General features: G+C 40.1%; 1 protein-coding gene across 2 annotated transcripts in view; it reads right to left on the bottom strand.

Annotated features, from left to right (window-relative positions):
* GATB (glutamyl-tRNA amidotransferase subunit B) overlaps positions 1-23,789 on the bottom strand; it is a 42,329-nt gene that overhangs the window by 5,644 nt on the left and 12,896 nt on the right. Inside the window, exons 3-11 of one of the 2 annotated variants that reach the window (XM_086891494.1) lie at positions 20,619-20,732; positions 17,380-17,578; positions 16,299-16,421; positions 13,278-13,391; positions 12,154-12,238; positions 11,750-11,794; positions 9,663-9,852; positions 3,009-3,142; positions 2,559-2,637 (exon numbers count right to left, since the gene is read on the bottom strand). In XM_086891494.1, the coding sequence (XP_086747620.1) occupies positions 2,559-2,637; positions 3,009-3,142; positions 9,663-9,852; positions 11,750-11,794; positions 12,154-12,238; positions 13,278-13,391; positions 16,299-16,421; positions 17,380-17,578; positions 20,619-20,732 (1,083 nt within the window). The remainder of the gene's footprint in view (positions 1-2,558; positions 2,638-3,008; positions 3,143-9,662; positions 9,853-11,749; positions 11,795-12,153; positions 12,239-13,277; positions 13,392-16,298; positions 16,422-17,379; positions 17,579-20,618; positions 20,733-23,789) is intronic. The other variant, XM_086891493.1, reaches the window with a different exon arrangement.

Raw genomic sequence — 23,789 nt, 5'->3', positions numbered from 1 at the left:
GTGGGGGACAGGTTGGGTCCAGTCCCCCAGATGGTGTATAAGTCATAATTGTCAAAGCAGATGGTTCTGTTTAGATATGGGTACTGTACTAAATTTCCTGCTACCTACTTTAAAACAGGGATGCCAAGCAGGTCTGTTGAAGTTATTCTTATGTGGACGACCTAAGCAACTGCAGCAGCCAGCAATACCCAAGGTCTGCTCTGTTCCATGGCCTGCTGGGCATGGATCCCCCATGAACCAGTGACCAAGATGTCCACACGGAGTTGCTCCAGCATGGCTCATGGCAGCAGGGACGAGTTTCCACTTCCCTGGCCCAGGAACCAGTCTCCTCCCATAATGCTCACTCCCATAAAACTCACAGGCAGGTCTGTTATGCCTGACATAGACCTGCTGCCAGCCTGGCAACTTGAGGAGCAAGGCCCCATTGCAGGCACACTCCCCATCAGACTGATTTCAGCCCTGGATGAGCAGCACTGACTCCTTGCACTATGGGCTTCAAAACGGTGCCTCTGGGCTAGGCCACAGGCAGTGTGTGTGATCCAGGATGTGTTTGCCCACAGCTCTGCACGCCAGCAGAGCTGGAAGCTTCTCCCTCCTTTGCACAGGCACTCCAGCCTGGAACTGCTTCGGACACCTCTGGAGTGGGACGCTATGTTTGATGGCAAGTTGGGCATGAGCTCTGTAATTACCTACATGGTAATTATGTGAGCACACAGTGCCCTTAGCTTGGCACTGCATCCCACCACGCAATGCTCGGTGTGTACAGCCAGTGCTCACGGCTTTTATCTGCCTGTTTTACTGCCTTAGACAGCAGAGCCCAAACACAAAACCTTTTAAATAATTTAAGTGGTTAACAGCTTCCCGCAGCGAGCACGTATGTGTACACATGTCTGTGTGCTTACCCCATCGAACCCTTCCGTCCCTCCACATTGGATCAGTGTCTGCCACTGCAGATCATGTTCCCCTCCCCAAGAGCTGCAATTCATCTGCTGCTGTGTATATATAGCCCTTTCTGCCCTCGGGCCATCCAGCTCCTCTGCCTACTGCTGAGAATTGTTATAAACATTTGTTACTCTTCTGACATCCAGGCAACCAAAATACTTTTCTAAATGTGGCAAGGTCTCTGCAGTTTGATAGCATCATCACTCGGTGAGGGCAAACAGTACTGCGATTTCTGGGTCCAGTTTCAGATCACTGAGGACAACATGCACGTTACAAGGAGTAAGTAATTAAACAACAAATGCATTTCTGAAATTCTTGACGCTTCACAACCTGTCAGAAGTGCCTGGCACACAAATATATCACAAAGCAGAAAATCCCATAGAAGAGCATTACTACCCTGTCCCTACCTCCACAAGGAAGAGACTTCAGACTGGAGTTCTGAAGCTTCCTTTTCAAACGCAAACACCAAACTGATGGGTGTGCCACAGCCCTGCAGGCACAGAGCTGCTCTGCATTCCAGTGCTTTTCCTATTAATACTTTATCTCCTTTTTGAAGCTTTTACTTTCCCAATACAAAATTTCCAAATACACATGCCTGAAACCAGGCACTTAAATCCCTATTTATGATGCCTGTCTTATGCAGCTGGCTATCCACAGACACAGACCAAATTAATTAAGAACCACATGCATATCCAAAAAAAGAAAACCAACCAGAAAGTTCATTCACGGTTCATTAACAGTTTCACTGATAAACACTGAAACAGTCACCTAATGCACTTATCTAGAGTATAATAATTAGTCTGAAAAGACAAATCATTCCATATAAATAAGCTTGCAGCAATTTAAGGTGAATGACTGATTATGGCCTATCACAAAAAAGCCTCTAAATTTTGTTTACAAACAAATCAGTACTGTTCCCATCATAACCAGTTCACAGATATAAATCATCAAGAGCTGATTTTTCAGACTGTCCTAGGCAAGATGAAAAATAAACCCCAGCTTTACTTGCTTGAGAGCTTCATGACAGCACTTGCTCAAAGAAGCAAGGTTAAAAGAAAGGCCAGACCTCTCCCCGTTTTGAGTCAGGTACACCAATGCAGAACTCTTTTTGTGACTACACTTGGATGAATTCTATCCTTTCCTATGTGCTAATGCTTGGGAATGTAGACCTTACTGTCCCTAGGAATCTAGTAACTGATACTCTGATCTTAACTGCAAGCCATGGATTAGCTCCCACTGACCTTTCACGCAGGCCTGACTGGAATAGTGAAATTGAGATCTACTGTCTGCTCTGTTCAGAAGCAGGATTTATTTGAGTTAAGTTCACATTGTTTAAGTCTACTATTTGGCTTCAGCCCTCTTCTAAAAGTGAATATGCAGATATATCTTTAAGATTATATACAAACATAAGGCATTTGCATCTATTATAATTATATAGTATAGATACAGAAGTTGTCCTTTATCAACACTAAATAATTTCCCTTTAAAGCAACCTGGTACCAATTATTTAGTGTTGATAAAGGACAACTTCTGGTACACAATGATTATAAAATCCCTACACACCTGAAGTAAGCAGACACAGATGCAGAGTACAGCAAAATCAAAAAGGTACTTACCCGCTTTGCTGCTGTAGAAGAAATTTCTTTTTTTTCTAGAAGGTTCAAGAGGTCAGCCAGGAGAGAAGAACTGACTGGGCTAAGGGAAAAGTGTGCAGAAGTTACCTCAGAGAATAAGGTGGTGTAATGTATCTGTGCTACTGCTGCTTGCATAAAGATCACACAGCTCAGTATGACAAGCTATTTTTCCTCATGTTCAGTACAAATGGCCTGACCATGCCTTACCATCATCACACTCTAAAGACTGACTGCTACTCTTAACTACATGATCCTCTTCTCTGCCACATATTTGACTAACTTCTTTCAGCAGGACAGAGCCAAGGCCTGTGCACGACTGCCTGGAGTAACAAGCTTCACAGGTAGCAACTAAAGCAGCCCTGAGCAATAGAGTGACAGGGTGCCAATCATGACAAACTTTGTGTCACCACTGTAGCAATGAAGAAGACTTACCTTTCCTTTACTGTAAGGGAATCTTGTTTCAAGTAACTAAGCAGGTCATTTAGGATCCAGCCAATCACCTTCTTTGGCTTCATCTGGGTGTGTTTTACCACACTTTCAAAGAATTCTGCTAGTCCGTCTTCATTCTGTTTAAGAAAAGTTAAATGTATCAATTCTGGAGTGCAAACATGATTACAGAATCACAGAATCGTTAGGGTTGGAAGGGACCTCTGGAGATCATCCAGTCCAACCCCTCTGCCAAGGCAGGGTCACCTGGAAGAGGTGACATGGGTTACAGGTTACAATTAATTATACAATTACACTCAGCATATAAATGCTCAGTTCTAAAGTAAACATCAGTTGTGAATTCATTGCAAAGTCACGAGACTTTGGAGCAATTTTATTAACATAACAGCAAACAATCTTACACCTAGAGCAGGAACATACAGTTTATCTGTCATCCTGCCTGTTTCAGTGGAACTTCCAACAAACGAGCGATCATTTTTCTCTTAATGCCTCCCTAAATTAGCATTTGGACAGAAGCTTTCTCATCTTTGCACGTGTATTATGTATAATGCTATAAAATAAAATACAATGCTGCCATCTCACAACTGTCATGCTACCTTTTACCAAGAACAGCCTTTTCCTGAAATTGTCTGCAGCTACTTGCCTCTTGATCTTGAAATCACTTCTATTTATTTTGGATTGAATTAGTAAGTTTAGCTTGCATTTACCCTTCAGTGATATAGAAAGGTCATATGTAAGAAGCAGAGTTTTATTTTTCCTTTTTTTTTTTTCTGAGAAGCTATGGTAAACTTTTACACAGCACACTAAAAGCTCAGAAGATATGACAGTGGGAGATTCAATTTATAGCCTAAGTGAAATCTGAGATTGTTTTTAGAAGAACAGATACTGCACAGTCTGTTGAATGCTGTGGTGTTTGTCATCAAGGCATTGATGGACCTTTAAATGCAGCACAGAACTCATTAGGTTTACTGAAGGCTGAAGAGGTATGAAGTGACAGCTCCTACCTTTTAAAGGACGCATCAAAATCCAGCATGCCACTGGACTTCTGCAGTATGTGCCATAAACACACAGGAGGACAAGCCAGCTCACAGAAGTCAGGAGGTAACAGCTTAGAGATAGCCAAGGAGCTATTCTAAGTATACAGTCATCACAGCAAAAACATTTCTCAAGCAGATACCGCCTGCAGCCAGATCTCTGAACAGTTATGAACAAAAAGAGAGCAGGGTAACTAAAAAACAAAGCCTGAGTTCTCCACTCAGATCCCATCAAAACAGTCTCATTTGTCCTTTTTTTAAAAGCCATTTTCTGCCATAGCCATACAGAATTTTAGACTTTCCTTCTCTGCAGTTTCATAGCACAAACTTCCAAAAGCTCCGGATACCACATTTTTCATTGATAATGATGTATGGCTTTTGAGAAGACTGCAAACTACTGATCTCTGTTCTGTGAAACAGAACAAAATGTACCTAGATTAATGTCTGTGCTGTAAAACTGGTGTGACAAAAATCAGACCCATTCCCTTTACCTTGAGACCATGACCAAAGAAACCAAGTTCTCAGCCTGGGAAACCACTTTTGTGAACCAAGGTAAACCTTTTAACTCCCACTAGTTATCTATCTCATACACATAGACATCATTCTCTTCTTCTCCAGTGTTCTGTTTTAACTAGCAGTTACTCTCTAATCAAATTATGCAAAACTAAGGCTAAATAGACTAAAGGAATAAATTCGACTTAAAAAAAATAAATAAAGGAATGACATGATTACCAAAGTACAGTAAACTTGATTAAAAACCGTGTGTGTTAAGCAGAATTCCTGGAATGATGTATTGCCAAGTACTGTACTCTTTCTAATTCACCTCAGGATTCAATAGCACAAACAAACACTCATTATTTAAATGGTGGGTTCCTTTACACAGCAACGATTGTCCAACCTAGGTAGGAAAAAGTGAGCATCTCTGAATGCTGGTTTCTCTACACATGCTGCAGAAGGTTTTACAAACATTCCAGGCAGAGTAGGTCTAGCTACAACATTATGCACAGGCAAATAATATCTGCAGATGCCACATGTCTGAATGCAGCTACACAGCTCAGATGCAGCACATCCAGCACTTCCATCATGTACAGGCTACAGAGCATATCTCTAGCAGTGGGTACATCCAGATTTCCGGATACTTACAGCCTGGCTGGAGTTACAGTTCTGATCCTGCTGCCAGACCTTTGAAAAATCAAGGACAAACATACGCAGCCTTCGCATTTTAATCAGATGATTTCCAGGCAGCAAGTGCAGTACAGCCCAGGAAAACTCAGGGAGACAGACTTACATATGCTACCAAGTCTCTGAACCCCATACTCACTACTTGTGCACACATAACCAGACACATTCCCCAAAATTCCTTTGTACTTCGTTTTGGGTTTTTTAAAGTGACTGTCATTTTCTGTAGCCAAAGAGAAGGAAAACCCAGTAATGCTAGACTGAAATGAATAAGGCAGTGTGTCAAAACATCAGAATGACTGACAGAAATTAAACATTTTCCTTATTTTCTTGTCATATTAAAAAAAATGTAGGCATAACTTGATTAGTTTCAATTTCTAGATACTGTACTACTTGACTTTAATTAGGTTTACATTTTGGTAAACTCTTTTCCTGCCAAATTCACTCCAACTACCAACACACTCACAGACCTGTCCCTTGCGGCAAATCTGAGCTGAAAACCACCCCATGCTCCAACATGCTGGATTTACAGGAATGCTGACTGCCTGTTCTCGCTTCATTCTGAATACTCTACTCTAAACTTCATTGAAATAAAACCAGAAATCTGGAATAGTAGCACCATGTTTGTGATCCAGGCCACACCGTGCTCCCATTGCACACCAAATATGCTGTAATTTATTCATGCAAGTCTCACTGGCATGAAACCTGACATACCAATATTTCAATCAGATGCAAATTTCTTCCTTAAACATGGTTTAAAATGATCATTTCATAGCACTGAGATATAAAAAACCCCAGTGGCGTACTGATTTCAGGTACCTTTTAAACAAGTTTAAAACAATACTTTATTTTACAGAATACCATGGGTACAATCTTTAGGGACATTGGGAATGTAATGCAAACTTATTTTTTAAAAGATCTGAAACGTTTCCCAAAGAACTAAGGAAGAAAACTGCTTCAATGTTCACAAATAAAATGTCATTTGCTGCTTTGTTATTCCTGTTTTTACCATCACAACTCCTACAATAACCAACTGTGAGGTAATAAGTGCTGCAAAAATGTACAAAACTGTCAGGGGAAAAAAACTCAGAACATCCAGTAGACAAGAAGATCAGTCAAAGAAAGTTCTTTCAAACTTTTTCCTAAAGCTTCTTGTAAAATTATTTTAATTCTAAAAATAAGCAGAAGTTCACCTGCACACTAACATGTATGACAATGGCATGGCATAAAACAAAATGGTCAAAACCGACCTCTCCAGCAACCCACTTTTACTGTTGGAAGGAGTTGCCAATGTGATTGTTCTACTAGGGCAATCAGCCCAAGTGGAACAGCCACTTTTATCTTAGTAAGCAGAAGAACAGTAGATGCATGGGAAGACTCAGAATTCACATGACAAAGGAAGTGATCAGACTGGTTTTTTCTCATGCTGTACTGTGACAATCAATGTATTTTCTGATTGAACATCCCTGGGTGTCAGCATGCTTTTTGAAAATGAAGTGTTGCATTAACACATTAATGTCTATGCCAATATATCTTATTTTTTTACTCAACAGATAGCAAAATGAAAATACTGTAGTACCATAACTGGCAAAGTTGTCAGAGATCCTTCTTGACTGATATATTTGCCAGCTTACCAGTTTACAGAGCAAAGCAGAAATTACATGAAGAAATTGAGTACTCAAATACCATGGAGTCTACAAGGCTCAAAGAATTATATTCTTATGAGAAGAGTAGTTCTGCATGAAGAAAAATCAGAAACTTCATTTATTTCTGCAATTTATATAAAACTGCCAAAAATGAAGCCGTTTACACTTAAGGCATTTCGGATACCAAGATATTAATAGAGTACTTCTTCCCTTTCAGTACATCCTGTAATGAGGCAAAGGAGAAATCTCAGTTTCTCAACACCACAGTATGCACAAGCAGCTCCTGTGTATGAGGACAAAGCTCTGGAAGCAAGCTCAGGAGGTACCCTGCATGCTGGAGTATGTAAATTTGGTTGTAACTTTGGCACAAAATGCTTTCTCTATCAAGTTGGTGCAGAACAGACTTTGCATTTTAGAGCCATTCCGCTACAACTGCCATTTATTTAACGAGCACTCCTGGGCACTCTAACCTGAAAGAATGCTCATTAGATGTGTGCATCTGGCCCTATCAGCAATCCTGTGCAGCCTCCGATGCAAGCTGAACGCAGCCACGGACACAGCACTTCCCCATGAATTAAGGTTAACGGGTGTCCCAGTGCACAGGCAAGCAGCTCTGGTGGAGAGTGTGCAGGCTGACATTCTAATGCACGATAAAAGGAGACCCGCAACGAAGAGCGTGTTTGCTTCATGCATTCAAATGGATGCATTAGCTTATTACAAGCTGAATCCCAAATTTCAGCTTGGAGCTCGTTAATTGCTTACACGTCGCAAAAAGGAAAATAAGGAAAAGGGGAAAAGCAAAGGCAACAAAAGATTTGAGAGAACAGCTGAAAGAAAGGTCAGATGAGGAAAATATATAGAGCTAGTTGGCACAGATGACAGAAGTCACCTGTGCCAGCAACTTGATACACACTAAAGGTGGGCTGATGCCAAGTGAAAGGAGTGGATGCCCTGGGTGTGGCTGCCACAGAGTTTATGTTCTAAAGACGGTGCTGTGGTTTGGATTTGTGACCACAGCAATGCTGACAACACACAGGTGTTTTGGCTGATGCTGAGCAGCACTTTTCTTTCTCCACTCTGTCCCCCAGAGCAAACAGGCCAAGGATGAGCACAAAACCAGGTGTGGACACAGTCTAACAGCCAACCCAAACTGGTTATATTCCATGCCCTGCTCAACAAGGAAAACCAAGACAAGGGCATTTTGGAGGATGTAGTCAGTGTCACTGGCTGCAGACTGGCAGCACATCAGTCTACTTGTAACAGTGGTGAGTGATTGTATTTGCATCATTCTTAGGGTTTCCCCTACTCTGTTCCTTCACTTAAGTGTTTCTCTCAAACCACCAGCCTTACTTTTGCTTTCCCTAATCTCCTCCCTGTACTACTGGCTTCAAAAATGAGCAAGCAGCTGTAGTATTTAGCAGCTGGTAGGACCAATGTACTACAGAGAAGAACTAGAAAAATTCAGAAAAAAAGGATGCAGGACCTATCTACCCTTTCTACTATTATTTTTATTTTAATATGTTATAAATACGTGAACAAATGAATGCATGAACAGGAATACTGGCTGTAAAAGCATATTTTGCAGCTTATACAATGAAACAGGAAAGTAAGAACTGCTGACACCTCTCAATACTATGACTGCAGTCTTGTGATTTTGATGAGAATTATGACTCACCTGCCCACCAAACAGTCTGCAACTCACTAAAATGGCACAGCAGCATAAAAGCAGTTTTCCTAACAGCTTTCCTCAGAACACAGAATCATTTTCTTCCTGTAGAATCAGCCTCTGTACAAGTGTATTAAATTACAGACATACAAAGAAGGGATATGAGGTAGTTATCTGCACTGCTTTCCCTTAATTTATAGTCAAAGGAAAGGATCTCCTCCAGAGGACAATTTAAAGTACTTACAGTTCTGCTCTGAATTTCACTCTGAAAAAGTCCTTTTCCTTCTGTCTCCACTAATGACAGTGGTAACCAAAGCAGGACATTCTCCTAGCTTCACTGGGTACGTGAAATGTCTAATCTGAGTATACTAAGTCCCTCCCCAGATTTACCACTGGCAAAGAGAGATGACACTTTGCATTTAAGAAGCTTGTAGTCCTCTAGAATAATTTTGGGAGTTACGAGATTTTGCTGTCACTTCCCTATTTATAAGCGCATTTGCCACATCATTTCCCTTCTCATCCCCTCTTCTGACGGGATAGTTTACCCCATCCCTGGTAAACTGCACTATGAGGTCCAAGATGACACTGTACACCATTTGGTATATTTCCCTAAAAATAAACCTGGGGGGAAGAAGGGGGAGTGTTTCCAATAACGTGGAAGGTAGGTCAAGGAGCACATGAAGCTGAAAGATTTAAACTTTGGATTTTGATTCGCATTCATTAAATACAGTCAATGTGCCCAGCCCTGCAGCAGGCCCAGAGCTGAAGAGCAGACACTTGCACACAAGGGTCTGCATCCACAAGCTGTACATTTGTTGCAGTCAGTCAGGGGTGCCTCAATGTCTAGACAGACAAGATCAATATTAAGTACCAGTTATTTGACTGCACTTTGCATGAGAAACACTTCTTGGCACACTGTGTCTGGTTCATTTTTTCCACCATTCCACAATTTATGTGTATGTCTCCATGGTACGAAGTATGAATTGGACACACTTCCAAGTTAGAATATTTATAAGGACTGACAGCTGGTTAATATGACATTTGTAAATCTTTTCAAGAACTGTGCAACTTTGAAGTTTCTAGGCTTATTTTAGCACTTGATCAATAGACCTACCAATAAGGTGAAGCTGTGTTCAGGAAGAATCCCATACTGTTCAACAAGCTTTTCTCTCTTCACACTGGGGAGGTCAGGCAGTCTCTCATGAATCCAATCAATATTTATCACTTGCTGATGGTTCATATTAGCTGGCAAAGATTTTGCATCATACAGAATCAATGGGGGAAGGTTTGGCTCTGGCATGAACCTAGTAAAAAATGAAGAAAAACTCCTTTATAATTATTTTCACTCAGAAGCTAAACAAGGAATGAAATTTATATCACAAGTTTATACTTCCCTGAAAATTCCATCACCCTTTCAACTAAACATAATATTAATAATTAATGACTTGCTATATCACTGGTAAGTAGTAAAAGATCAGGCCCCAAACTGTTGCAAAGCCTCCTTTTTCTTCAGGAATTTTCCACCAATTGTTAAAGAGTTCGTAATACAAAAGGGGTAATTCAAACAATTCTGCACCAAAAATAATAATAAGTCCCAATAGCACCAGTAAAAGATACTGAAACAGCCCACCCTTTTTGACATCAAGCATGAATTACAGATCTGGACAAAAATGGGAGTGGGCTGGCAGGGAAGAACTCGGATTGACAGCCAACTGCCAGGAATGATCTGGGCAGGTTGTAACCTTTTCCAGCCAAACTTAAAAAATCTTGATGAAATCTCATGCTGGGCTAAAAGCAAAGTTACTGTGCTCAGCAGGGTGCTATCACAGAACAAAAGGCTCCCTTAAAGAGAAGGCCAATTCAAATGACTCAAATAACTGTGATTGAAGCAGAAACTTCACTCCTACATGATCAAACAAGGGGTTCAAAACCACCAGAATAAAGGGCATTAGGCTATAATGATTTCTATTTAAAATCTACCTAAACACAGATTTTAAGATTAATGCATAATGTGCAGCACTAAGTTACAAAAGAACCTAAAAACCAGTTTACAGTTCAATACTGTTCATAATCGTAGCACCAGTAATAATCTTTACAGTCTTTTTTTGAAATATCTTAGACTCGTCAGTTTTGTCTAGGTTTTAATTAAGGTTCTTTTGCATTTTTTCAAGGTAGTTTTTTTAAATAAGCGTCATGCCCGCCCCTACCATAACAAGGAATTCACAAAATGATCACTGCTGCATTTCTACAAAAACATAATCTAAAAAGCAGATTTGAATTCAAAGTTTGGGGGATGTTTTCAAAATCGTTGCTCTGCTGTAGCAAGTGGTAGAAAAGAAGATCTAACAGGAGCACAGAGCTGACCAACCTAAGTGGCTCTGAATGTTGTCCTGCAGAACTACAAGTCTCCTGCTGGAAAGTGAATTCTGGAGTACCAGGAAGCTCTCTCTGGGATGCAAAGCTCGGAACTACTGGGAGGATTGGCACTATGATGGCCCTAAGCAGCTGTGCTGCTGCCTTGCAGTATTCCCTCAGAACTCATTCCCAGCAGCACTTCTTCCCAACAAGGCTCATGCCTTGTCCCCTCAGCCCTACAGCTAAATCCTTCCTGGGTGACTTTATGGTTCTTTGACTGTCATCTTACACTTAGGGAAGCAAAGTACTTAGCAAGGTAACTCCTTCACTAGGTCTGTGAAGAACTTCAAGGTAGAAATCTGCCCATGAAATGCTGACACCTTTCAATAGCAGCTAGGATTTTCAAACAGCATTTGTGATCTGTGATCACAGAATCTAAGCATGAAGAGGCAGGGCCTGGTAGCTGAAAACCATTTCCCTCTGTATTTACTTAAAGCAGGTGCAGTGCTGAACTCAGAATATTCTGATGTTTTATGTCAGGCATTCTTAAGAATACACTTATACTGGCCACACAGTAAACCTTCAACTTTCCCACTTTGAGCTGAAATACTCACAGCCTAGGTGTGAAAGGTCCAAGGGTTTCACCAGAAATGAGAGACAAATCCAGATCTCAACTGTGCAGACGAGCAGTGATTTTGATAGGTCTCTGCCCCTTCCAGTAGAAGGTAAACTTCCAACACAGACTCACTGTTCTGACTAACTTTACATCCTTATTACATTGGATACACTTCAGAAATTTAATAAATTCTCAGTTTGTGAAACGTTAAGTCTATTTAAAAAACGTACCGGTAATCTTGTTTTCCTTCTTTGTCTCTCATTGGTACTGTGCACCTAAAATAAAAACAAAACAAGATGTGGTAAGAGAGACGCCACAGAATCAGTTTTATGGCAAAACCACAACCCAGAACCTCTGCCTCATGAAGGTTAGGAGAGCCTCTTAAAACCACTTCAAAGAGTAAGTGCATGTAAGAGGGCAGTCATTTTCACAGACACTGCTTGATGCAGCGCACAATCTGTTGTGAAAAAGCCTCAGTCGTCAATTACTCCCTATGAGAAGACTATACTTGTGAACATTAGCTTTAGAAGACACAAGTTGAGCAACATCGTATTACAGTTCCTCATCATGTCACTATGTATACGTGAGCACTCTAAAGCAGCTATTCCTACGTTCCTCCAAAATAAAAACTCACCCAAGCTTGGAATCAAAGGCTCTTGTTTCATTCAAAATTGTCCCTCCATTTTCAAGTTCTTCAATTTGCCTCTGTATTTCATAGTCTAACAGTAATAAAAGAAAAAAGAGTAAGCTTGTTAGACTACACTATTAGCTTTACTGCACTCCACTATTTCATTTTTCACTGCCATGCCATAATGGAAGACTTTGTTGTTTTAACCTTAATGAAATCAACAGCAGTAGTTATAGGCAGAATTATCAGTCACTGTCTTTCTCCAGCATGGTTTCTTTCTTTGTGTGTTTTCCTCATCTGCTTTCATTTCCCTTAAGTGGAAACCATTTTCTCCCAGGCACTGCAGTCAAGCCATACATTCCTGGTGACCTTGTAGTCATCCAGTTCAGTTTTCTTTTGGAGTTGTAACAATCAGCATTTTTTTCCTCATACCCAAGCGGCATCTGAACTTCACACACATCACACACCATGCTCAGTGGAAAGCAATCATCTCCACTGGAGGACACAAAACCGCTGCTACCATATTTTAGTACATGCTAGGCACTTAACCACCTGCTTCGTCCTTCTTATAGGCAGAGGCTTTACTGCAAAAAACCCGCAAACTAACATACCTGCTCTTTCCAGAGCTTTTCACACTAAGATTTATTCTGTCAGAGAGCAACACGAGTGGGGCTGCTCCATAAAGAGGGATAAGCCAGGAGTGAAGGGTGGCTAGAACCAAGGCCATGCCCTGATGTTCTGGTGCAGTCCCACTAGTCTGAGTGGGCAGGGGCAGGTGCTACTAAGAGTCCTCTGACAGTACCAGTTGAGGTGAGGGGATGAGCTGAGTCCAGAGTCCATTCAGGGAGCTCAGGGAGAAGCAGAAGAAGCTAAGTCCTGAGACGGGACTGGGAACAAGGCTACAGAACAGGTCCAAGGTCCTTCAGGAGACAGGACTAAAACTGGCACACCTGTGACACAGCCGTTCAGGCAGGGTCTGAAGGTCCCAGCCTGAGCCTAAATGGGGCTCCTGCACACTCAGGTGAAGATCAGGCCATTTAAGGCCAATTACTGCACTCAGGAGCCTGCCATCTTTCAGCTCAGACCACATAAAATACCTACAATGCTCTTGTAATGAAGCAACTGTTTACCTACTGCTTTTGCCAGAAATCGTATACTATTGATATTCTTCACTTCAGTCCTCACTCCGTAAGGCTCTCCAGGGTGATGCACAGAAACATTGGCATCCACTCTCAGCTGACCCTCTGTAAAAGGAAATTTTATTAACAGAATAGCCTGCCCAGTACACTAGAGTTAAAAACCATGTCATGCATTAATAAACTGCATGTTATGTGCAGAGCCTTAATAGTAGACTTCTCTACGTTCAGAAAGGAGTAACAACCATTTCATCATAGCTTTCTGTTTGTGATTCCATCTCAAGGCACTGCCTTGAATCATTCAAAAAACTTTTAAATCATTGCTCATAATTCCTCTCAGAACTGCGTGGTGCAGTGCAGCACAGATCCTCTAAGCCATACAGTGAAAAGAGCTTCTGATTCACAGCTCTTTAATAAAGGGCAGAATTAGACAAGCAAACTGGTGGATTGTGAGCTTCCATTCCTCTCAAAGCAGCACAAAAATACCTTTTGGAATTACAATTTGATGGATATATGCTACCCTAGCATGGAACACAAGAGCTTAAGGTTATGTTGAACAGATTTACTAAGGTGTTCTTGGAAATTTACAGCTCAAGGACAAAATGTGAGAAGCAGTGGATTTTTTTGGTAATTTTCTTCCTCTCCTTCAAGAAATTGCAATCTTACGCCCCAAAACGTCCCTGGCTGCCAAAAACTGTACAAAGTTTTATATAAAAGCATCATGCACTCTCAGTCCAAAATGGACTAATGTCCTTAAAAATTTTTAATTACTCAACCACAAGGAAATCATAATTGTATCTTTCTAAGTATTATCCATCTAAAGACATCTCTTCCAATAGGAAAAGGCCACAGTTATCAGCTGCTGGGAATACACAAAGAGGAGAGGTTGTATTACATCCTGGAATGTTAAGAAACATTATTTTCCCCATATTACACAGTGAACATCTGTAGCCTTTCCCTGTATTTTTTTTTAATTCATTTTTTATTTCAGATACAGATGAAAAGAAACAAATGCCTATTGATTGCATACATTATAATATTATGGAATTATAAATGAGAGTGCAAAATGGCTCAGGGTTAAAACTGAAGACGCTAGGGCTTCAGAACCCATTCCGGTCAATGGATTTGAATTGACCGGCAAGGCCTTGGTACAATTTGTAAAAGCAGGCTGGATGACAGCACACTAATTTCCTCTGTCTTCATAGAGCCTTGCCAGACATGCAAATGAGACAAAAATGCTGGAATGACCCAGTATCTCTTTCAAGGGAAGTGTTTTGCATGTGCACCCTCTTTGGGGTGAAACTTGCACTTGTTCCAAATGAGGAATAGTCTTGTCCTGCCCTTGCTTCATTTGAGATGTGACCTGTTTCTACTTGGATGTAGGTGTCACGGTGACCAGACAATGAATTTAATCAGGCATAAGCAAAAGACCCAGGCTGCAAAAGTTCCTAAAAGAAACAAAAAAACCAAGCCAAACAAAACAAAAAAAGCAACAACAAAAAAACCCAAAACCAAACAAACAAAAAAAATAAACAAAAAAGGGCTTTTTTTTCTTTGAACCCAGCTTACTTTTCTTACACTTTACAATAAAAGCATCTTTTCATGTATTTGTTGTTAATGAAATAACATCTGACAAAACTGGGCACAAGTCTTCAGTGTACATGCAAAAGCCCCAAAAACCTTCACTTAGGAAAAAAAAAAAAATCCAAATACTTTTATAGCTAACTATCCTGGAAGAAAAATATTTCCAATACTGGGATTCTCATATAAAGTCAGAAATGTCCCTGCAGTAAAAGATACCACAATGTAATTCCAATGGCAATCTTAGGGCCAAATTCAGTAGTGAAAAATTATTGTAGAGAGGTATGCCCACAAAGGCCCTTGAAGAAGCATCCAAACTGGCTGCTTAATATTGACAAGTGTGCCTTATTTGACATGTGGGACACTTCTGTGAGAAAAGATTCAGAGAAACAGATAATGTCTAGCTATTATTATTTCCCGCTACATTAAATTAAAGCTGCATCAGTAGCCAACATTTATTGGATCCCATTTATTGTGTGATGCATGGAGCACTCTGACTCAGTTTTCCAGGAGACATCCACTTGTATAATGGACTGAATTTGTTGCCAGACACTGAGGCCAACTGTCACAGGCAAAAATATATTTTACACTGTGAACATTAATAAGCAGCTGATAATTGTGGATATGTATGGACGGAATGAATGCCTGAAACCACTTTTAAATTCTTAAGCAGATGTCTGCTATATGCTACCTGTAACCATGGGCTGGCTGTAAATTTTGGTAACATTAAGACTGAGGAAAAAGGGCATGATCTGAATCTTAAAATTAATGAGACACAATCCCCAGTTAGGAGGCTGAATGTAGTCTATGCTTCTGCACACCACCTAGTGTGAAAATCAGGGCCTTGAAATTACAGAAAGAGCTGGTGCCAGAAGCAATGATTCCTGCAAGAGGAAGTGGTCTCAGAAAGATAGGTAATCTTGGCTAAAATCAACCCCAGCACCCATTTCTGTACATGCTGTTGTTTACTCCATCTCATCCATGACACCAGCACAAGTTTACTGCCTACATCAATTTTATGACTGAGTCCTGACATTTAGAAGATGATCCATGCTCCCACTACTTTGTCCCTTTGATACTCTGCAATTAATCCTTGCTACAGATCTTCTGTACTGCAGTGCTGTAGCAAGCAAGATGGAAAGAGATGGGGAGAAGCACCACAAGAACCCTGGGGACATTTCTTCCTGCCTAGCTTTATCCTGTAAAATTATTGTGTGAGGAAACATAACATCTAGCACAGCAAAGTTCTGCAGACAAAGGCAGGCCTATAATCATGGCAGGCATCAGGACAGACTCTGAGGATTGTAAAAACAACAGCTAGAAAGGGCTATGCATTATAAGCAACCACAGAGCAAAATAACCAGAAGCTGTAAAACTCCTGCAAATGCAGAGAATTACTGGTGACAAGGGAACATGCCTTTCTCCCCTCAGTACCTGCCATGACTGCTTGGCTGCTCCCAAGTGTTTGCAGAATGAGCTGAAGCTCTCTGACTGCTGCAGCTGCTTCTTCCCCACAGCACATATCAGGCTCCATGACAACCTCCATGAGACCGACTCCTATGAAAGAAAGAGACAGGATTCAAAAATAGCTTTTGATCTTGGCACATGAGAGTGCAACTGGCTAACACATGAAAGAACTTGGGCTTCTTAAAAAAAAACCAAAAAAACATAAACCCCCATATATTATTTAGTAACTGTCACAAAGGGCCTAGATGCTATAAAAAATTTTTGTGTATTTTTTTAAAGTAACGAATTGCTCACAACCCTCCACCCTTTGAGGACATGCAGATCAGAAGGACCCATTCCTCTTCTGCCTTTCTCTAGAAGGACTTTCATTTAAAGCCAGTGGGGTTCCAGATGCAAATTTACTTTATCTTAAACTAATTTTGGAGCAGCAGAACTGTCAACAGATGTGATTTAGTTTTTAGCTTCAGGACATAGCTTTCAAGGAATCTGAGCAGCCACAGCCCTCAGCCTCAATAGACACCAGAGTACTTCCCAATCAGTCTAGGCCAGCCATGCTGTACACTCCTTTGGATCACTCCATCTACAATTTCCAAGTTAAAAGAGAAAAATCTACATTTCTTCACAGCTAATAATTAAAAGAAATGTCTGACTCATGCACCAAGAGATTCCAACAGCTGGTCTTTCTATATACAAACTTGATTCACTTGATCTGTTACATCTTATTTTTTGTAACAATACATAAGTACAGAGCTTAAATAGCTGAGTGGCTCTATGACTGACAGTTTTGAGCAAACTGAAGCCAAGAGATTTCTAACTTGCTACTGCCAATTGCCAACAACCAACAGCAAATGGGAAAGGTTTACTGACCATTAAAAAAACCAAGTATTCATCTGTTTCAAGCGTAACAGTAATTTTCATAAATGATTTTTTCAAGGAGAGAGCCATAAAGCTGTTTTTATTTTTTGCCTGTTTCCTGTCATCTATTTACCTTTAAAGACCCATCTTAACCCAAAAGGAAGAGAAAAATAGGGAAGTAATCCAAGCCTACCAGCCCTGTTCAAGTCCACAAGTGTTTGACTCCTTGTGTCATCATGGAGACTTTTTCCACTGTCTTGCTCCAACTGAATTTGTTTAATCCTCACAGTTTTGGTCACCATCTGGCTCATCTTGTTGTCTATGCAGAGACTGTATGACAGACTTCCATTTACTGCAATAGGAACTCTTTGCTGCGTGATTTGATAGCCAGCCTGTCAACAAAATTAGCTTTATAATCAATTGAAACATCCACTTTTCAGAAAGCAGACCAAGCGCAAATATAATTGACCAAGAACAAAACTGAAAATGCAACATCTTTCATAGCAGCCTACACAAGAGAATACATGCACGTGTAAATTCAAAAGTTACTTTGCTTAGATGGAAAGGAAGCAAGCTAGAAGATGAGTCTAGAATTCAACGTAACTGTAAGAAGCTGGAAGTCTTGAAAAAATACAAGGACTTCTCAATAATAGACAAATATAGGACACCATACTAATGCTGAAATAATCAACTCCACAATCTCTTGCCAATTCTCCGATACTGCCCTGGAGCAGGAAATGGACTAGAGGAGGTTCTTCCACGCCTGTAGTTCCATGATCTTGTTACATCTTGTTTGAAGCCAGTTACTGTATTTCCATCCCCAATGTGGGGCTATCACTCATCCTCCCAACAGTCTGCATATCCCTCTCTGTCTGTTCCAAATTGTTCTCATTAGAGGGGAAGAGAGGGAAGGGGTGGAGGTGTGGAAATCAAGAAAATGAGAAAGCTCCATTCCATTAATGTAGCAATTTAAAAGATAAGACACTGCCAGCCCACATGAGGCACATGTGGGCTGATAAATGCCACCTCACGCCTGGGACTCCACTCAAAGGGGAAACTGCTGGCCAAAACACTGGCTGCCAGTGACAAGGTATTGGAATAACTGCAATGACGTAAAAATAGAGAAGGGAATCAATGGCAGCTGAGGTGGGGTCCCCCTTTGCTTCCTCCTTCCTCACCTACCTATGGCAAATTAAAAAAATTTAAAAAATTAAAAAAAAAGTCTGCCAGACACAAATTAATTGGGAGGAGTATTTGTATATTTTGTAGGGAAGATGAGCTTACTCTAAAATGCAGAGATGGTGAATTCCAGGGCACTGGAATGGAGAACAGCGGTCTGGCCCTGTCAACACCTCAATTTATATATGCAGTGAAGTGCATGACCTACTAGACATGATCACTATAAGAAAAATAATAACTGACTCTGCAGCCTATGCTAATCACAGGCTCTTCTCATCTCCTAAAAGTTCTCATTAAAATGATTTTTTAAAAGGCTGATATATTGAGTGACAATAAATAATACGAATCCCATTTCCCATCCAAAGCCCTGTTTTCAGGAGCAACAATAATCCCATTGTCAAATGACCCTAAGAGCTGGATTTATCGGTTCTATTCAGCTCATTAGCCTAAACCCTGCATCTTATTACAGGGTTCCTGACTAGACTGCTCACTATGAAATGCAGGTCGGGCAGTTTATTGTCAGTGCTTAAACTGCAGAAGTCAGTCAGTAAAAAGCCAGAATAACATGTTTCAAGCTAATAAAATGTGTCAGCATCTCCCTGACTAAATCTCCATGCTTATGTGACCAGATGATTCTGTAATTCATGTCTGCAGAGTCCCACAGTTTCTTCCATCTCAACTGCTCTCTTGGACACATGGATGTGGATTCTTTCCCAGGACAACATTCACCCATATAGCTGCTATCAGTAAGTTGATAGCAGCAGATATCACAAGAATATGAGTGATTTCAGTTTAACAGAGTAAGCGCTAAAGGTAATTTGCAAACAATTTGTCTATGATGTTTTTGATGTTTCTTTACGACGTGTAAAGGAATTTCGAAAGTCATATTTATTTCCCACTATTTCACCTTTTTACCCTTCAGGTCTTGAAATGGGTTTTAAGATAGTTCTATATGCTTAAAAAAAAGTATTGGCAATTCAAACTGGTAAGTTTTCTTTTCACATTCCCAGCAGGTCACTGCATAGCTCCCAGTAAAAGGGCCTCTAAATGACTTACAAATATTTGCAACATTATCCCCAGAAACCAAATCAAAATTATAGCAGCTTCACAGAAGAGCCAAAAGTTCCCAAGCCAGAAGAGAATAAAACAAATCTCTTCTGAGATCCAGGTCTCCAGTGGACAACTCTAATACAATTCTGTTTCTAAGGTGGGAAGCAATTGTATTTGAAAATGTTTTCTGTAATCTCAAAATATTTTCAATGCCTGAACAAGAGTGGGAAAGAAAGTAATTTGGTTAATAATACAGCACCTCTACAGATTCACCTGGGATCTGAGAGGTGTCTCATTCTGCTTCTCTGGATGTCTGAGACTCCTCACCTAAAGAGAGGACAAGCTAATATGCCTGATTTTTCCTCAATAAAATAAACCCACATATTTTTCTTTTAATGCCATCAAATCTTCACCCCCAAAACACCAAAACTAAAAATAGCTTCCTCCCTTCGACAGATCAGTGTTAAACTGAACATTCAGTACAAATAAGCTCATGCAAAAAAAAGTTAAAAATCAGAAAGGTTTAATGCCATTACAGAGAAAAAAAGGCTCAAACACTACTGCATCCTGTTGCAAGGACTGAACTCAGGTTTTTAAACTATTTCAATATTTCTGCATCCATATCAAATGCAGCAAAATACATCTGACTTAGCTTCTACACAATATTAAATCAACCAAAAAACCACACTACAAAGACTCAACTTCTCAATAGCTTTGGTTTTTTCATTTATTGGAATCATGACCGGGAAAGTTTTGAAGGGAAATTAAATATTTTTAGGTCCCTAAGCACACACAAAAAAGACACTACTGTGTTTATTCTACTGGAGCCTGTGTTACTTATACATTCACTTTAAATGAAGGACTTTTATCAGATTGCTTTTACCCTAACAGACTATTAGTACAAAACACCAGGAATGGACAACTTAAGGCACAAAGCAGTTCCAGCTCCCAATCCAATTACATTAGGCTACTGGAATTGTGCAGCTAAGCAAGGAGTCAGCAATCAGAGCAATCATATTCAATCAGTGAGCACCAGGGTACAGCTGCCTATTCCATCAGGGCACAGTGCAGCATCCTGTTGGGATGAGCAGAGCACTGACTGAAAACAGAAAAAGCATCTCTGCACTCCTCCCCTACTGCCATCCCTACTCCAGACTTGTCCCTCCTACAGCCCAGGAGGGACCAGCCATGCTGCATACTTACAGGCAGATCTGCATAGAAGTAGTGCTTTCTGTCAAACAAGGACTTCTTGTTTATGCTGCAGTTGAGAGCCAGGCCTGTCATCACTGCTGCTTCTACACATCTCCTGTTGAGAACCTAAGGAAACATGACACATGGTTTTGCTCAGATACTCAGTATGTTACAAATGTGTCTCCCACACACTGCCTTATAAGGAGCATATATTCAATTTCACTTGCCTTCAGTCATCATTAGATCTCTTTCTTTGTGTGGGTAGTTCTTATTCATCATTAAAGTTGTGGTAGCTATAAATCTGCAAAGCTTTAAGATGAAAAAACAAGCTATTCAGTCATTTTGTCATACCACATATGGAGGTGTGCACTGTTCTGGCTTGCTACTTTTGCAAACACTCAGTGCTTCTGAATCTTTGAGGGTACAGGAGACAAATCACAGCCCCTGATAACTGACTTGTAACCAGCTGTCAGCTCATACTGGGAATTTGAAACACAGGGGATTTGCATTAGGGACTGCAGTGCTGTTACAATAGAACACTTCAGAACACCTGTAACCACAGAACCACAGTGAATTTATGAGTATCTACACATAGCATAGATTTTAATGCTTTGCTTAACCAGGATGAAATGATGCACACTTACACCTTTGCTAAAACAGAACCCAAAAGATAGCAACTGACGCATGGCTGCAAGTATACACATTTCCAGCACCCTAGAAACCCGTGTAATTAAGGTTTTTTGCAGAATGCCATGTGATCTAAAGATCCAGCAAGGTTTTCACAAAGAAATAAAGAGTTAAATGCAGTTTTTCACCATGGACTCATGATTCTCAGCACTACACCCTTCCATCTCCTCAGCAGGGTCAGGATCCAGAGGAGAAAGAAAATTTCACTCCAAAAACTACTGACAAATGATGTTTTTTTCAGATGTGCTCTCATTAATTTAACAGTTCGTTTAACTAACATCAAATGGATGAAACTGAAAAGGAAAAAAGACTGAATTTGTCTTAGTACAATTCTGACATGCTCACACTTACAGCATTTTGAAACAGGAACAGAACTTTATCCATCTTGTTCTGCACTGTACAGCTGCCAAGAAGTCTATTTCCAGCAGGACCATTAAAGGAGCACATTATGTAAAAGAATGTACATGACTTCATCTGCATTGACCAGAACATAAAAGGCTTAAATAATGTTTTCTTCCATGTTTCTGACAGTATTTACTTTTTATATTCTCCAGCCTGATTTCTGAAAACATATTAAGCAGCTGTACATTTCCCATCATCCCACATCTTCAGCCAGAAAACGGATCTCTTTATTTTACTCATTTAGTTTTCAAAAATCAAAATAGTACGAGAGGATATGGGCAACTCTTCACGTAACAAAAAATTTAAAATTGCTTATACAGAAAAGAAATTAAATATTTAAGACATTTAACAAGGGAACTTTCAGATCTTTAGTGTAGCTATATATGGCTAACTAGAACACATCATCTGTTCAGGCATATTTTACTTATTAAAAAATTTAAGAGATACATAAAGCAAATTCTAGACAAGGAAAAAGAAAGAACAATCTCCCTTTGAAATACCAATCCACAGCAAAATGCACACAATTAGTCCTGACTCTAATCTAAAGAAAATTGGTAACTACAAAATAATAATTTATTTTAGTAGCATAACTGCAGTTCATTGTATAGTAGATACTCCTGTTTTCAATAATTAAATGCTTCCAGACAGTACAGACACTTTTTTTTTTTTTTTACTGTTTAAGGAATTCTGTAACACTGGTAGTCAAACTGTTCAATGTTTAAAATATCTTCATATTTCTAAATACACAGGCAAATTTCCTCTTACTAAAGCCTTATGGCACAATCCTGTTCAGCTTTACAAACTAGTGAGGCCCTTGCCAGTCAGTTCTTTAAAAACTGGCCACCAGAAACCCATTAAGCTTCCATAAGGAGTGGGAGACTCAGAACACCACTGCTTCAAAGCAGTGAACAAATATCTTGCTACAGTTCCTGATGGTGTGGGGGTTGTGACTGCAATCAGCAAACAAGACAAAACTCAACTCCCGAGTCACAATCAGTGAAAGCTTCATAGAACTTCACTGCTCTTCAATTTTTACTTCCAACAGGGTAGTGTGGATCTTATTCATTGTCCTAAGGGATAACACTGTTTTGAGGTGAAAAGAAATAATCCCCACATATATGCTACTTAAACCAGAGAGAATCTTTTGCTCTACTGCAGATGAAACATTTTGGTGGCTCTGGGGAAAAACTGGCATAAAAACATGAAGTACTGATTATTTTTTATGTAGTATTACTAAGCATTTAGGTGACTCTGATGTGTATGTGTCCCCAGTGTACCAGATCATAGTAGCCAAATCATTGTTTATGCACCATTACTCATTCAACTTCCCGTGCTATTCCTTCACTGATGTCAGTGGTGAGAGAAGGCCTTGCAAAGCAGATCTTTCCTGCTACGGCATACTGAGATGGCTGCCCTGCCAATCCGCTTCCTCTGCCCTGTTTGCCTTTAAAAAAACAACCCAAACCCAACCAGATGACCCTCATCTTCAAAAATCAAAACCTATCTAATACTGCTTCATGTCTGAAGTGACTTTTACTACCCACTGCCATGACCAAGGCTGTAAGCACAAAGCAGAATTGCTTAAGCAAACTACTACCTTTCCTTCAAACAAGCCTTGCTTTTCAAATAATCTCCAGTGATAAACATCAATTCAGTTCGTGAAACTTCCTATACTAATGACCCAGAGTAAGTCCTCCAGCTTGTTTATGCAGTAAGCTGTTATTAAGTTGACAGCTTTGACTAGCACCAAAGATTTAAATTACTGGCTTGAACTGACAAGCTGCCTGTCTGTTATGTTAGCAAAGTGCTGGCCTTGAAAGCAAGCTTTTTAGTTCCTGCAGTAGCTATGGACAAAACACAATAGTCTATAAAGACTTCTTCATAATTTCTGCTCTTCTAAATTGGAAGCATCCCTCCTAGTATTTGAAGAAAATCCTAGAGAGCTATTACAAAAGGAAATGTAAATTGTTTGTATTGGAAACTCATTAGAAACCTTAACAATGGCATTACAACACCAGCACCATTTCCCTTGTAGCTACGGTCTCCTGCCACAGCACCATGGTAACTGAGCACTAAAGGAATGAAAGAACAGTC

Source organism: Cyanistes caeruleus, chromosome 5 (assembly GCF_971803275.1).
Source record: "Cyanistes caeruleus chromosome 5, bCyaCae1.hap1.1, whole genome shotgun sequence".
In the NCBI taxonomy this organism is placed as follows: domain Eukaryota; kingdom Metazoa; phylum Chordata; class Aves; order Passeriformes; family Paridae; genus Cyanistes; species Cyanistes caeruleus.
This window is presented reverse-complemented; position numbering and strand designations above follow the sequence as displayed.